Genomic DNA, 14900 nt, shown 5'->3' on the forward strand with positions numbered 1-14900 from the left:
TTATCCAAACAGTGAGGCAATGTTATCACTCAACGAATTCAAATTTCACTGGGAAAGGTCCATTCGTAAATATTAAGAGAGGAATTTTAAAGTGTTACGGCACCAGTGATGCCTCGCACGCAACAGAAGACCAGAAAATCATTGGCAAGCTGCCCACAAGTGTTTTTATCCTCACGTGCAGCATTGTAGGCAGTGAACTTCCGACTTTCTGATAAGCTGGCACTGTTTGTGAGGCTGATATTTCACAAATGTTGCCCTGTAGTTGTAGAAATTATTGCTGGTGATAACAGCACATGAATGCTTAATGTGCTGGCATGGCAATCTTTTGTACACTATAACAGGGCATTAACTTATTAATTTCCAACAGAAATGTCTAACTTATAGTTTTCAAAGTAAATCCCCAAGTACATTTTATAGAGAGTAACTGGAGCAATTAGAAGGAGACCTCCATTGATAATTACAATAACGAATCCTTCAATATTGCCAATTAGTCCAATTGTGATCATTCCCACCCACTATAACACCTCAAACAGAATGAATAAGAATAAATAAATTAACTGTGAGGTAGTGTGGAGGCCACCGCAAATATGCTTATTCCTGACATCTTCAGTCAGGATGAAGCACTCACTGAAGGGTTAAGATTTCTGACGTGATAACTACAAGGTCAGAAGAAATGTGCCTGAGGTGGATGGCTGAGAAATATTTCTGCTCATATTAGCAGCAATTGGACATGGGTGTGATATTAACATTCGGAATGAACATTAATACGCTGGCTGCTGTGCCTCATCAAAAGAGAGCTGATCGCTGATTTTCTGTTCCCTTTTCTCCTCCCTGTCAAAGCTGCTCTACATTATTTTTACATAACCCAAATCGTCGGGAGCTCGGGAAGTTGGGGAATTACTTCCTATTTACATTATCACTCACCAGCTGGAGTTTCAGGTTAGGCCTATCCACTTGCTGTAAAATCCTCACGGCTGAAATAAACAGGACATCCTTTACTAAACCGCAGACATTGGATGCAAGTGAAACAACTGTTTACTAGCAGATTAAACCACTCGAGTTCCAGCACCAGTTTAAACTACATTATGAATGAATGAAATGAATGAAAATCGCTTATTGTCACAAGTAGGCTTCAAATGAAGTTACTGTGAAAAGCCCCTAGTCGCCACATTCCGGCGCCTGTTCGGGGAGGCTGTTACGGGATGATTAATTTCGATTAATTTTACCAGTGTGCAATCTTTAAAGGTCGGGATAAGATGGTGGTATTATTGGACCTAGTGTAGCCGAAGACTGTTGCGTTGTGTGTGTCAGACAGGCTGGGTCCCTGCTAGCTTTTTGGGAAATTTGATTAATTCCAATCCCTTATTTCTTACCCATAACCCTGCAATTCTTTTTTCCTTTTCTTTTAAAGGTATAAGTCCAATTACATTTTGGCCGTCAAATCCACTACCACCACCCCTTCAAGAACTGCACTCAATATTATAACAACTCTTCACATAAAATAATCTCGTCCTCTCCCCTCTGGTCATTTTGCCAATAATTTTAAGTCTGTACCCTCTGTCACTGAGTCTCGGGTCAGTCAAATCAATTTCTCCCCATCTGTTCTTATCAAAACCCCTCATAATTTTGAAGGCCTCAAGGCAATCTCCCTTTTACCTTCTCTACTGCATGGAGAACAATCCCAGCTTCTCCACTGTCCCCACATGACTGAGGTCCCTTGGTACGGGCACCAGCTGCTAAATCCCCTCCGCCTCCGCTCCAATTAGTTGTAACTGATGGGACATGCTGTGCAAGGGAGTGTGGCTTTAAAAAAGCTCCTGGAACCGTGTTTGCTTGCTGCCACATGGTGTATAGCATAGTGTAGCATTCAAAAATAATCCACAGTAAATAAAGCACAGAGCGGTGTCCATGTCGTATAAGCCCCAGGCAAACATTATTCCCCAAAGGACATTATCACAAAACATACAAACGCAGTAATAGAATACAGACTATCCCTGAGAATTTAAAATGCCATATTGGCGTTAAAAAGATTTTTATTTCAGTACCTTTTAATTAAGAGTAAACTGTGTTAAAAACTGGAATAAAGTACCTAGATATAAATTTAAAAATAGATTTGAATAGAAGTTATAATTGTATGATGTTAGCATATATTCTCCATTTAAATGGTTTTATATGGGGGCAGCACGGTAGCATTGTGGATAGCACACTTGCTTCACAGCTCCAGAGTCCCAGGTTCGATTCTGGCTTGGGTCACTGTCTGTGCGGAGTCTGCACATCCTCCCCGTGTGTGTGGGTTTCCTCCGGGTGCTCCGGTTTCCTCCCACAGTCCAAAGATGTGCTGGTTAGGTGGATTGGCCATGATAAATTGCCCTTAGTGTCCAAAATTGTCCTTAGTGTTGGGTGGAGTTACTGGGTTATGGGGATAGGGTGGAGGTGCTGACCTTGGGTAGGGTGCTCTTTCCAAGAGCTGGTGCAGACTCGATGGGCCGAATGGCCTCCTTCTGCACTGTAAATTCTATGATCTATGATATTTTACCTCAATACTGTATATTTATTGTTGGTGTTTGCAAATTACACTTGATGACATATGCTCCTTTTAAATGTAGTCACCATGTTTTGTAATTTGTTGGCAGGATGTGGGTGCCACTGGTTAGGCCAGCATTCATTACCCACTCCTAAGCCACCTTCCCTAGCTATTGCAGCCTTCTAATGTGGTCCACCCACAGTGCAGGAGGGAGTCCTAGGATTTGGACCCATTGCCAGTGAAGGAACAGAGACACTGTTCAAAGTCAGGAGGGTGGGTGACCTGGAGTGAAACTTACGGGTGGTGTTAGAGGTTGAAGATTTGCAAGGTGCTGTGAAAGAACTCTTGCCAGTTTGCTGCAGTGCATCTTGTAAATGGTTTGCACTGTGTTCCAGTGGCGGAGGGACTGAAAGTTGAAAGTGATGGGTGTGGTAATAATATTTGGGCTCCTTTGTTCTGGATGGTGCTGAGCCATCCAGGCAAATGGACATCATTCCATGATACCCCTCACTTGTACCTTGTAGATGGCGGGCAGGGCTGAAGAGGGGTGTTGTGGGAGGGGGAGTGGTGTGGGGGGAGGGGGGTGCAGGAGTTAAGTCACTCATGGAAGAATACCCAACATCTGACCTGCTCTTGTAGCCACAGTATTTATACGGCTGGTCCAGTTCAGTTGCTGGTCAATGGGAAGCCCCCAGAATGTTGATGATGGAGGATTCAGCAATGATAATGCCGTAGGCAGGGAAATCAGCCACAGTAATGCTGCTGAACATCAAGAGGCGATGGCTGGATTCTCAACTGTTAGAGATGGTCACTGTCTGTGCTTAATTTCCCAATTTTACAAATATACTAGTTGATATGGAGTAGAATGTTGCACATATAACTAGCTTGTAGATAAATAGATCCCATGTTTCATACAGTAGATAAATAGATCTTTCTACATAAGAGGAACACTTTTGTTCTGTATTTACTTTGTACAATACTTTAATTTTCTAAGATGATTTATTGTTCGAAAAACCTACAGCAATTTGGGAAGTGGAGAAGCAGGTTTGGTTGAAGTTGAGGAATTTTTCTGGAAAACAGCTCAGGATTGGAGAAGCACAAAAACGAAGATCGACGGCGCCACTACTGGCAGGATGTCACAATTACAGTCTGATAAATTTTCATTGCCATCTCCCATCATAAATATGGACATAGGAATTGTGGACAAAAGTGCTCCCAGATATATTAATATATTTTAAAATCTTAAGTGGCATATAAATTTCCCAATTGTTTTATTGTTCACTATTAAGTGGCCTCATACGAGAAATAAGCAGAGGTGATTACATTGTGGGATACTTGTGTCTCCACCCACAATGCTCGGTGCCTGAGTAAATTCCAACCCAATCGAGTTACACCTTGTTATAAATAACTGGACTCCCGGTAATATTTTATAGAGCCCCGCTGGAGCTGTCTACCGGTCAAGACTCACGCTTACCTTGATGCGGTGTATTCAGGAAGTAACGGGGATCTGTGATTCGAGTGTTAATAGGTTCAACCAACCCTAGCAGCCCCTCCTAAATAAAAGGATAGCATTTAGAGTTACGCTCAGGTAAGAATTAAAAACAAAGGAGAATTATGTATTTTTGGGAGGCGGAGAGAATACAGTACCAGCTGGGCCTCTGCTATTCCATCAAGAGGTCAGAACTGTACAGCCCACAGAAAAAGGGCATTGAGCAGGTAGGGAGGAAGGCTGTGTGCTCCAGATACAACAGCGGGGATAGCAGGGTGGCAGGGGGAGGAAAAAAAGAGAGGAAGATAACAAAAACGGTTTTAAAGATCAAAATTTTCCGTCAACTAAATAGTGTTGAATGTTATTACTAATGCCGAATCTTACTGACTACCCACACCAGTTGTGCTTAGGGCTGTTACCAGCAGCCAATCTCACCAACTATGTTCATAGATACCACAGAAGCTGTTCCCAGCATTTCTCTCTCCACAGATGCTGCCTAATTTGTTGAATATTTTCAGCGTTTACCGCCTTTACTTAAGTAGTGCTGAGACTGTTACCAGTGTCTAATCTCACTAGCCACAGTAACAACCCAAAGCCAATTGCTTTTACCGTTAACTACACAGGCACAATCCTACAGGGACTGGATCTTAAACTTGAACTTAATTCAGTGAACTGCAGAGACTGGGAGGTGGTTTGGATTGAAGGCACTTTTTCAAAACAGATTTACAGTGAAGAGGAAGGGAGGAGGCGGGTCCATTAATAGTCACTCTGCACAACAGATATCACCACGCGCCACATGAATCATTAGTTTCTGACTTTTTACTGTTCTGTTAGATTGCTACCTTTGAGAGGATGTCTGCGGCATACTTCAGATTTTCGATAAATGTGGCCTCCATCGCCTTGGCAACAGATGTTCTGTCTAGGCCCACTGGAACACGTCCTGCCATCAAATGGATCCTTAAGCAAAAAGAATTTCACTGTTGCTGAAGAAAGATATTCTCACTGATATTACACAGCATCACTTCCAAAACGTACCTTTCAGACTGCAGTGATGTTTCAAATTTCTTCTCAGGGAATGGATATCTCTGGCTTGGTTGGTGTTTACTGCCTATCCTGAGTTTCCCTGGTTTGATACAACTGAGCGGCTTTAGTTAGTACGCTTTCACAGGGAATTTCAGACTCAAACAAGGTGGTGTGGGACTAGTATCACACGCGTGGGCCTGACTGGGTGGCAGGTTTTCTTCTTGAAGGTGCATGAGTGAAGCAGAAGAGTATTTTGCAACGATGCAATCTCTTCATTGTCACTTTTCTGACTGGTTACTCTCTGGTTATTTCCAGATTTTAAAAATAATTTTTAAATTTGCACACTGTCACTTTGGGAATGTGAACTCACATTTCTTGGCGGCATTGGAGGCAGTTCAGAGGAGGTTCACCCGACTGATTTGGGGGATGAAAGGGTTGATGTATGAGGAGAGATTAAACAGTTTGGGCTTATACTCGTGGAGTTTAAAAGGATGAGGGGATCTGATCGAGGTACATACAATACTAAAAGGGATTTTTTTTCTCTCTTAAATTTAGAGTGCCCAATGCTTTTTTTCCAATTAAGGGGCAATTAAAGGGAATGATCGAGGGGTTGGGAGGTATCAGGTGTAAGTGGAAGTCAGCGTTGGGGGGGGTTAGGGAGAGTGTTTAAGAAGTTGGGGTGATAGTCAGGGGGAGTGGGGGAGATGGTCAGGGGCTGGAGACGGTTGGTAGGTATGGAGGGATGGGTGGCAGTATAATCTGGGGATGTGGGAGGTGGAGGGCAAGTTAACAGCAGTACACCTATCCAGGAGTTAGAAGCAGTTTCAATCCTTCTAACCTTTCCTGGGTAACTGTGCTGCTAAGAGATTCTGATGCCTCTGATTTAAATCTCAGTATTGGATGGTTCCAGGCGCAGGGTAACTGCTCTTTGAATGTTTAACCTTCCCGGGCAATTCCTTTGCAGTCCTTGCTTGGGGATGTCCAGGTGGTCCCTGTCATAATATACACCAGTATATCATGGTGCAGCCACACACTGATGGACACACAGTGGGACCAATCAACATACACAACACCGCAGCCAATCACCAGTGAGAGCACACGCACTATAAAGGCAGGGGGCATCAGAGTTCCCGCTCATTCAAGTAGCAGCTAGCTAGGAGCACAGAGCTCACAGCCTGCAACACAGACATTCACCATGTGCTGAGTGCATCAATCGGTTAGGACAAGGCAAAGGTCTTTAGTTAAAGCTAGTATCGTATTAACCCACAGTTCAAGTATGTTTAAATAGTTAACCTTTTAATAAAATAGTGTTGCACTACTTCAAGTGTTGGTGACCTGTATGTGATCCAGAACACCCAACACATCAGTCCCCCAGTGCATCTTCTGGGATACCTCAGAGGCATCACCCCCAGGGAATTTAGTAACTAGTCCTGCTGGAACATAGATAAACACTGTACATAGTTTTATAATTCTTGCTTTGTGCAGGATTGTGTTGGCTGGAATTGAATAGACAATCTACTGAATTATTAACCATGTGGAGTGTGTTACTGAGTCTGCACTCTGGCACTCTCCCACATTCTCCCCAGCCTTAATCACGGTTTCTCCCTGGCCCCAATCTGAGCTTCTCCCTCTCACTTTGATCCCACCCTAGTTTCTATCTCTCTCCCTCTTCCTTGTCCTTGGGCTGGATTCACCGCACCCCGAAGCCGAAATCGGGCCCGGCACGGGGGCAGAGAATCCATTTCCCTGCATGGAATCGGGATGCCGCCGGTTCCACGATTCTCCGGGCTCCAAAAAGTGGCGTACTCAGAGAGTACGCCGTGCCGCGTATCCCCTACCTGCGGACATTGCTGGAGCCCTCCCCACCATTCTCCGCCCCCGACCGGCCGAAGTCCCGCGGCGTGGATCTAATGTGGTCCTGTCGTTTGGGATACTCGCGACAGGACCACATTTGGGACTCAGTCCGCGGCCCCCATGGTCGGGGGCAGGCCAATCGGTGAGCAGGGGGAGGGACTCATTCGGGACCGGGGTTATTTTTGGGGGCATTATTTAGGAGGTCCAGTTCCGCGGTCTGAGTCCGGCACCGAGCACGGTGCTGCCGCTGGAGGCTGCCCCCGTGCGCATGAGTGGCCTCTGGCCCGGAGGTGCGTGGGCCCGTATCTGCAGCTAAAGCTGCGAGCTTCCCGTCGGGTCCCTGCTAGTCCCCTGTAGGGCTATGAATAAGTGTCCTTTTCACGCCAGTTTTTCTGGTGTGAAAGGCCACAGTTTTTACAACGGCGTGGGGACATAGTCCCAAAAACGGAGAATCCAGCCTCGGCTCTCGCTCTCCCTGCTGTGGATCTGCCCCAAGCCGTGCAGTTAATCACTTCTGTGTGTCTCCGTTGCCAAAGTGTCTATTAAAAGAGTATCTGGATGCCACTCACTGTTTGCAGCCCACAGTTTTAGCATATTTCACAGCGAGATCCAGCCCTGCTCGGAATTCAGCCTCTTGCATCGGAAGTGCTCCAAGCCCAAGTTCTCCTTTTGCTTTATTTCCTGCAAATGAAAAAGCCAAAACAGAAAAATCCAGGAGGAATTCTTGTGAGCTGCATGATAGCACAATAGGAATATACAGAGAGCATCAGCTGGGTGTCATGTCAACACCTTAGAGGGGAATCTGACAAGGTAATAGAGGTGCTGTCCTGTCCTGTGGACCTCAGTCTCCTGATCATCTTGAACTGAGCAGGCCCAACTCTCTATCATCTTGGACATTCACAGCTCAATTAATAAGGGTATCATCCCAGTTGAAAAACAAAGACAAGTGACTTTAATTCAATAAAGACTGATTCTGACGATGCTTCCAAAACCGATGGACTACCAACTTAAGTGGATTCACTGCTAAAACATTCATAATTGAATCTAAATGTTCCATCAGGGGTCGGTTACCTTTCATAGGGTCATAGAGTCCTACAGAACAGAAAAGGCCCTTTGGCCCCCGTGGCGGTCATAAACAACTGTCTAACTATTCTAGTCCCATTTTCCAGAACTTGGCCCATAGCCTTGTATGCCTTGGGATCACAACTGCACATCTAAATACTTCTTAAATGTTCCGAGGGTCTCTGCCTCCACCACCCTTTCGGACAGCGAATTCCAAACTCTCACCACTTTCTGGGTAAAAAGGTTTCCCCTCACATCCTCACCTCTGCGTGGAGTTTGCACTTTATCCCCGTGCCTGCATGGGTTTCCTTTGCGTGCTCTGGTTTCCTGCCATAGTCCAAAGATGTGCAGGTTAGGTGGATTGGCCATGGAAAAATTGCCCAAGTTAGGTGAGGTTACAGGGATCGGGCAGGGGAGTGGGCCTAGGTATGGTGCTCTTTCAGAGGGTCAGTGTAGACTCGAAGGGCCGAATGGCCTCCTTCAGCACTGTAGGGATTCTACAATCCTATGATTCTAAGATCTCCTCTAACGCTCCTGCCCCTTCCTTAAAACTATGCCCCCTGGTCATTGATCCCTCCACCAAGCGAAAAAAGCTTCTACCTGTCTACTCTATCCATGCCCCTCATACTTTTATACATCTCAATTTTTATACATCTCAATCATGTCCCCCCTCAGTCTCCTCTGTCCCTGCTTCCTCCACCTTAATCACTGATTTTGTCAGACATGCAATGCGAATCTGATATCAATTCCGTATCTATTTACCTGGAGGGGTATTAATCAGTATAAGATCCACTCCATTCTTCTCTAGAGCTTGCTTTAACTCTGTCACTTCAGTATCGTATGGCCAAGCCACCTCCACTGCTTTGAATCCAGCCTGGGCAGCCGCCTTGATCCGATGGGACAATTTCTCCAACTCTGGGAAAAGCCAGGAAAGGTTGGCAGCGAAGTGCAGAGGACATGACATTGGGACTGCGAACCACATGACAGGAAAATATATCAGCGGAAAGCTTTGAAATATGTCCAAAGGTCTCATCCTCTAAATGTCACGGAGCACAGATCGATAAAAGATCCTAAAATTGCTCTGTGGGTTCCCATCACCACACAATTATTACATATAATGAAGGACATGACTGAATTACAACGATTCACCACTGCCACATACAATTTGTACTCATCCTTAATGAATCATTCTAATTTGCTTTAAACACCGGGAAGCAGGTATGATGAAGGTATGTTGGATTGCTATTTTTCAATGGCCTATTAAACAAGTTTAAGAGACTAAAAATCTTCTCTTTTTGAATGACATTCATTAAACAACAAGTGTCCCACAATGTTTCTGCAAAATATAAATTCATTCGAGAATTCAATTATGGAGCTTTATTATCCTTCACAGTAGGTGATCATTTGAAACTACCAACTGTGGTTACATCATTTTGTGCACTTGTTTTAAAGGGCACTAATAATTTAAAATCTGCCAGGAGATAAACCGTCTTCGGCATAAATTTGTCCGTCTTTTCTTCGGGCTTTGGCTTCATGACCTTTAGCAATGAAGGTTAACAAATCTTGAAAATTCCCAGCAGATATTTCTCCAGAACTGTCATAAAAAGAATGCCCAGGTGCAGAGTAAAAACCATTTGGATTTGTTGTTAAACTCGTACTTGTAAAGAGTCAGCCCAGCTAATTTAAAAGCTATTTTTTGAATGCAAATTGGATTCACTAGAAGGAATTCGCATGGGTGTGTCTCTGGTACATCACCCAGAGTTGCGTTCCCTATTTTCCATGTAACACTGCCAGTCTGAATATCAAAGAGTGCTCCAGGACTATCTGCCAAATGTCATGAGGCCAGTGACTGAGATGTCTAAGTAAGTTGTCGGCAGGGTGGCACTGTGGTTAGCACTGCTGCCTCACAGCACCAGGGACCCGGGTTCAATTGCGGCCTTGGGTGAGTCTGTGTGGAGTTTGCACTTTCTCCCTGTATCTGCGTGGGTTTCCACCGGGTGCTCCAGTTTGCTCCCACAGATTGGCCACGATAAATTGTACCCTAGTGTCCAGGGATGTGCAGGTTAGGTGAGATTATGGGGATAGGGTGCCAGAGTGGGCCTATGTAGGGTGCTCTTCCAGAGGGTCGGTGCAGACTTGATGGGCCGAATGGCCTCCTTCTGCACTGTAGGGATCTATGATCTTCCGAGTCAAGCTGTACTGATGCAACAGCTCCACCAATGTGCAATGCAAGAAGGGGGAGGGGTGGGTTGGTAAAAGAATATCTTACATTTACAAAAGATCATTAATATACAAAAAAATCCCAGGAAAATTCCACCATCCTTCATCTCTAGAAAGAAACCAAGAAAGCATTTAATACTGGTCATAGCACATAAATGAGTATGGGTGATGTGTGCGCGCCTGTGTGCATGAGAATGGATACATGCTAAGTGACCAAGAAATGCACTCACGTTCTTTACAATTGGAGAAAGATAAATTGCCCTGGAGTAGAAATTAATTGTGGCCCATTTGTTTTGCCCATTTGTTTTGCCCCTTTGCCGCCCTCCCCCCAACTCACTTTCCAACCAGGAGACCCAAACCTGCCTGAAATTGAGCTCATTTACTTAGCTTGGGGTTGAGCTGCCAGCCCCCTTATCGCAATTCGATGTGTAACTCTTACACTTTGCCTGTATGAATGTTAAGCTCACACGAGGGACGTGGGACATTGGTCCCCAAAATCATGTCTCGTTGTGCTCGTTTTATGCACGTGAAATGGGTGCTTAAAGCATCGACTTCTACCCCACCGAATCACCTACCTGCCTGCGAGAAAGAGAATTGCAGCAAATCAACCAGGTCTGACAGCTTACAGACGTAATTACCTATTACAATTGCAGGGAGGAAGTATGCCACTAAACACAGCATAACTAACCCAGCGCTGCCACAGACTACAGCCTGGAAGATAATGAATTCTACAATCATTAACTTTTATAGTTAATTATTAAATTTTATTCCATCAGTAAGAATTAAAATACTGGAGTCCTGGAACTTGGCAGTTGATTTATTATTGATATTTTTGTTCTCCCTATTGCATATAAATTGACTTAAATGAATCAACCCCACACTGGTTTCAAATTAAGTCATTCTAGTAAAAGACCTTGGGGCCAATCATCCTGTTGCATGAAAAAGAACCTGCTTGGGTTTCCATGACAACAAAGCGCTTAAGAAAGCTGGAGGAACTGAGAGACGCAGATAAATGGTGAGAAAACACTAATGACAACTGTTAACGGTATTTACAATTAGACGGAAAAACATAAATTGAGAAAACAGTTATGTATAACTCACTGATTGAGTTCACCAATCCGGCGGTAGGGATCCCTCAATGTTCAGCTGGGCAGTGCGGGAGTTGGGCTGTGAAGAATGAGGGGCTCCACAAAGTGACACTGGACAAAAACAAAAGCGCACACGATCATAGTTCCACCAAACTTAAGTCCAGGAAACAGCCACTCGTTTAGACGACAACTATAAGAACAGACGCAGGGAAGGAAAACTTGCATCTATATGGCAATTTTCAAGACCACTTGACATCTCAAAGTGCTTTAAGATCACTTTTGAAAGGTTGCCACTGTTTCATAGTTAGGGAGTGCAAACACAGGGCGGCACAGTGGCATAGTGGATAGCACTGTGGCTTCACAGCACCAGGGTCCCAGGTTCGATTCCCCGCTGGGTCACTGTCTGTGCGGAGTCTGCACATCCTCCCAGTGTGTGCGTGGGTTTCCTCCGGGTGCTCCGGTTTCCTCCCACAGTCCAAAGATGTGCAGGTTAGGTGGATTGGCCATGATAAATTGCCCTTAATGTCCAAAATTGCCCTTAGTGTTGGGTGGGGTTACTGGGTTATGGGGATAGGGTGGCGGTGTTGACCTTGGGTAAGGTGCTCTTTTCAGGAGCCGGTGCAGACTCGATGGGCCGGGTGGCCTCCTTCTGCACTGTAAATTCTATGGTCTATGAAATCAGTGACAGGGGCCGGGATTCCCCGAGCCTGCGCCGGGTCGGAGAATCGCCGGGGGACTCGAGAATCCCACCATGCCGCCCGCCCGCCGATTCTCCGGCGCTGATTCTCGGGCGGTGTTGAAAGCGGCCCCCGCGGCAATTCTCTGCGCTCGACGGGCCGACTGTCCGCCGAGTCCCGCTGGCGTGGTTTACATATGGTCCCACCGGGCGGGACCTCGGCATTCTGGCTGCGGGGGGAATCCTGGAGGCGGGGCGGGGGGAATCCGACTCCGGGGGGGGGGGGGCCTTCTAGGCGGCCAGACCCGTGATCGGGGGCTACCGATGTTGCCCGGCGCGGAGACGACAACCACGCGCATGCACTGGCACAGATATGGCCATGGCGCGCATGCACGGACATGCGCTGGCCATGTAGGGTCGGCTTTCAGCGCCGGAGCAGCGCACAGCACTCCGGCGCCGTTCTAGCCCCCGAGGAAGAGGAGGATTACTGGGCCTAGAGGCCCGTTAACACCGGCGTCAACACTTGGCCGCGATATCGGTGAATCCCAGTTCAGGGTCTTTGGGCATGGGTGCTTCCAGTCCCTGGCCCCCTTATATCATTACAAGAGCCAGAAGAGATGGGCTCACACCCTAACCAGAAATTCTATCTATTCCACCTATCCTGGGGCCCACAACATCGTGACCCGAGGGCCATCAATCTCAGACCGATCGATTACAGTTAGAAAAGCAGAAAGAATGATATCTTCTGTCTTGATCCCCAAGTAGTTTCAGTTGGAGCTGAACGATGTTGTCATTTCTAGCTGCTTCCCTATCCAAGGACACCAATTAGGTCCCATGAATGTCACAGGCACTTCTTCCATGTTTGTAACAACAACTTGCATTTATATAGTGTCTTTAATGCAATAAGGGGGTGAACTTTCATTTCAGAGACAGGTAGAGGGAGGGAGCCAGGAAATCTCCTGGCTCGGAGTGTGACCTCAGGGGAAAATGCCTCCAAAGGCACGTTTTTTGTTCTGGGGCTGACTGCGCATTCTAGAGTTGGACCCTGTGGTATTATCAGGTATTACGGTACCCGAGAGGCTGAAGTGCCATTGGTTAAACCTAGGGGTTTTACCATTGGCTGTAGAGTATGGTAGCTCCGCCCCGGTAGGCGGGGTATAAGAACCCGTGCCGTCCCAGCAGCCCTAATTCTGTACCTGAGCTGCTGGGGAACAGTTCTAGCTTATTAAAGCCTTCAGTTGTGCTACAACCTCATTTTAGTAGTTATTGATCATGCATCAATTTAATAAGCTAGATTTAAGTAGAAAGGATGGACCTCCGAATCAAGCCGGAGTGTCTGCAACTCAGTCCCCACGCGACGAACTCAGCGGCGATTTTTCAACACTGGCTGGCGTGTTTTAAAGGCTACCTGGAGACGGCTGAAGGCACACCCTCGGGGGAGCAGAAACTGCATCTCCTGCGCTCAAGGATAAGCCCAGAGATCTACACCCTCATCGAGGAGGCGGAAGATTTTGATGCAGCAATCGAACTTTTAAAAGGACACTATATTTGCGCAGAAAATCAGGTCTACGCTCCTCACCTGCTGGCAACAAGACAACAAAACCCCGGAGAATCGTTGGAGGAATTCTACCGCGCGCTATTAGTGCTGGGCAGAAGCTGTGACTGCCCGTAAGTTTCGGCAAGCGAGCACACGGAACTCCTAGTCCGGGACGCCTTTGTAGCAGGTATGAGCTCTTCAGAAATCCGCCAGTGTCTCCTGGGACTTAGGGAGGCACGGGCCCTTGCAGGGTCCATGGACGTTGCCTCCAAGAACGCTCGATCCTACGTGCCCGACCGTGCGGCGACCCCCTGGGCAGCATGGAATCCCGCAGCGGCCGCCCCAGAGACCTTCCCTGCTTCCCCGCAGGCCTGCGCTGTAAGGCGGCCCGCCAACCCCGATGGACCCCGCTGCTTCTTTTGCGGGCAGGAAAAACACCCCCAGCAGCGCTGTCCGGCCCGCCCATCCATCTGCAGGGGGTGCGGCAAAAAGGGCCATTTCGTGGGGGGCCTGCCAGGCACGAGCGGTGGCCACGGTCTCCAGCGGCCATTCTGGACCGCCACAGCGAACTTCTCCAGGGGCCCTGGGCGGCCAGCGGTCGCCGCCACCCCCGTATCCCAGGCCCACGTGCGGACCCCGGGCGCCGCCATCTTGTCCCTCGGACACCACGCTGGACGGAGGGGCGCCGCCATTTTGTCCACCCCCGACCACCATGTGCGACCAATGGGAGACACCATCTTGGATGCCCCAGGACCCCAGCTCGGCCGACCACGCACTGCCTGAACGAAATCCACAACTACTGCGTCTGGCCTCGGTGACCCTGGACCAAACTCGACCTCGAACACTTTCAACGGCAACGACAACCGTCTTCATCAACGGTCATGAGACATCCTGCCTGATTGACTCTGGGAGCACGGAGAGCTTTATACACCCTGACACGGTAAGGCGCTGTTCCCTCTTTATCCACCCTGTTAATCAAAGAATCTCCCTAGCCTCCAGTTCTCACTCTGTAGAGATAAAGGGGTTTTGTCCAGGGAAAGGAATTCAAAAATGTTCACCTTTTTGTTCTTCCCCACCTCTGCGCGGCTACACTCCTGGGTTTAGACTTCCAGTATAACCTACAAAGTCAGACCTTCCAATTAGGCGGCCCTATACCCCCCCTTACTGGCTGCGGCCTCACGACCCTTAAGGTCGACCCACCTTCCCTGTTTGCGAACCTCACCCCGGACTGCAAACCCGTCGCCACCAGGAGCAGACGCTACAGCGCCCAGGATCGGATCTTTATTAGGTCAGAGGTCCAAAGGTTACTGAGGGAAGGGGTCATTGAAGTCAGCAACAGTCCCTGGAGAGCTCAAATAGTGGTGATAAAGACCGGGGAGAAGCATAGGATGGTCATCGACTACAGTCAGACCATCAACAGGTTTATG

At 47.3% G+C, this 14900-nt stretch overlaps 1 protein-coding gene across 10 annotated transcripts in view; it reads right to left on the reverse strand.

The window, feature by feature from the left end:
* The window catches only part of hyi (hydroxypyruvate isomerase), a 41136-nt gene that overhangs the window by 16924 nt on the left and 9312 nt on the right, over positions 1 to 14900 (reverse strand). For 4 of the 10 annotated variants that reach the window (XM_072510630.1, XM_072510620.1, XM_072510631.1 and 1 more), the window contains exons 1-6: positions 10748 to 10877; positions 8715 to 8921; positions 7460 to 7571; positions 4856 to 4970; positions 3999 to 4077; positions 925 to 974 (exon numbers count right to left, since the gene is read on the reverse strand). In XM_072510630.1, coding sequence (XP_072366731.1) covers positions 925 to 974; positions 3999 to 4077; positions 4856 to 4970; positions 7460 to 7571; positions 8715 to 8921; positions 10748 to 10853 — 669 coding nt within the window. In that variant the 5' untranslated portion in view covers positions 10854 to 10877. Of the gene's footprint in view, positions 1 to 924; positions 975 to 3998; positions 4078 to 4855; positions 4971 to 7459; positions 7572 to 8714; positions 8922 to 10747; positions 10878 to 11273; positions 11372 to 14900 lie in introns of those variants that run through there. The other 6 variants (XM_072510626.1, XM_072510628.1, XM_072510627.1 and 3 more) reach the window with 4 other exon arrangements.

This window comes from Scyliorhinus torazame, chromosome 7 (genome assembly GCF_047496885.1).
Source record: "Scyliorhinus torazame isolate Kashiwa2021f chromosome 7, sScyTor2.1, whole genome shotgun sequence".
Lineage (NCBI taxonomy): Eukaryota > Metazoa > Chordata > Chondrichthyes > Carcharhiniformes > Scyliorhinidae > Scyliorhinus > Scyliorhinus torazame.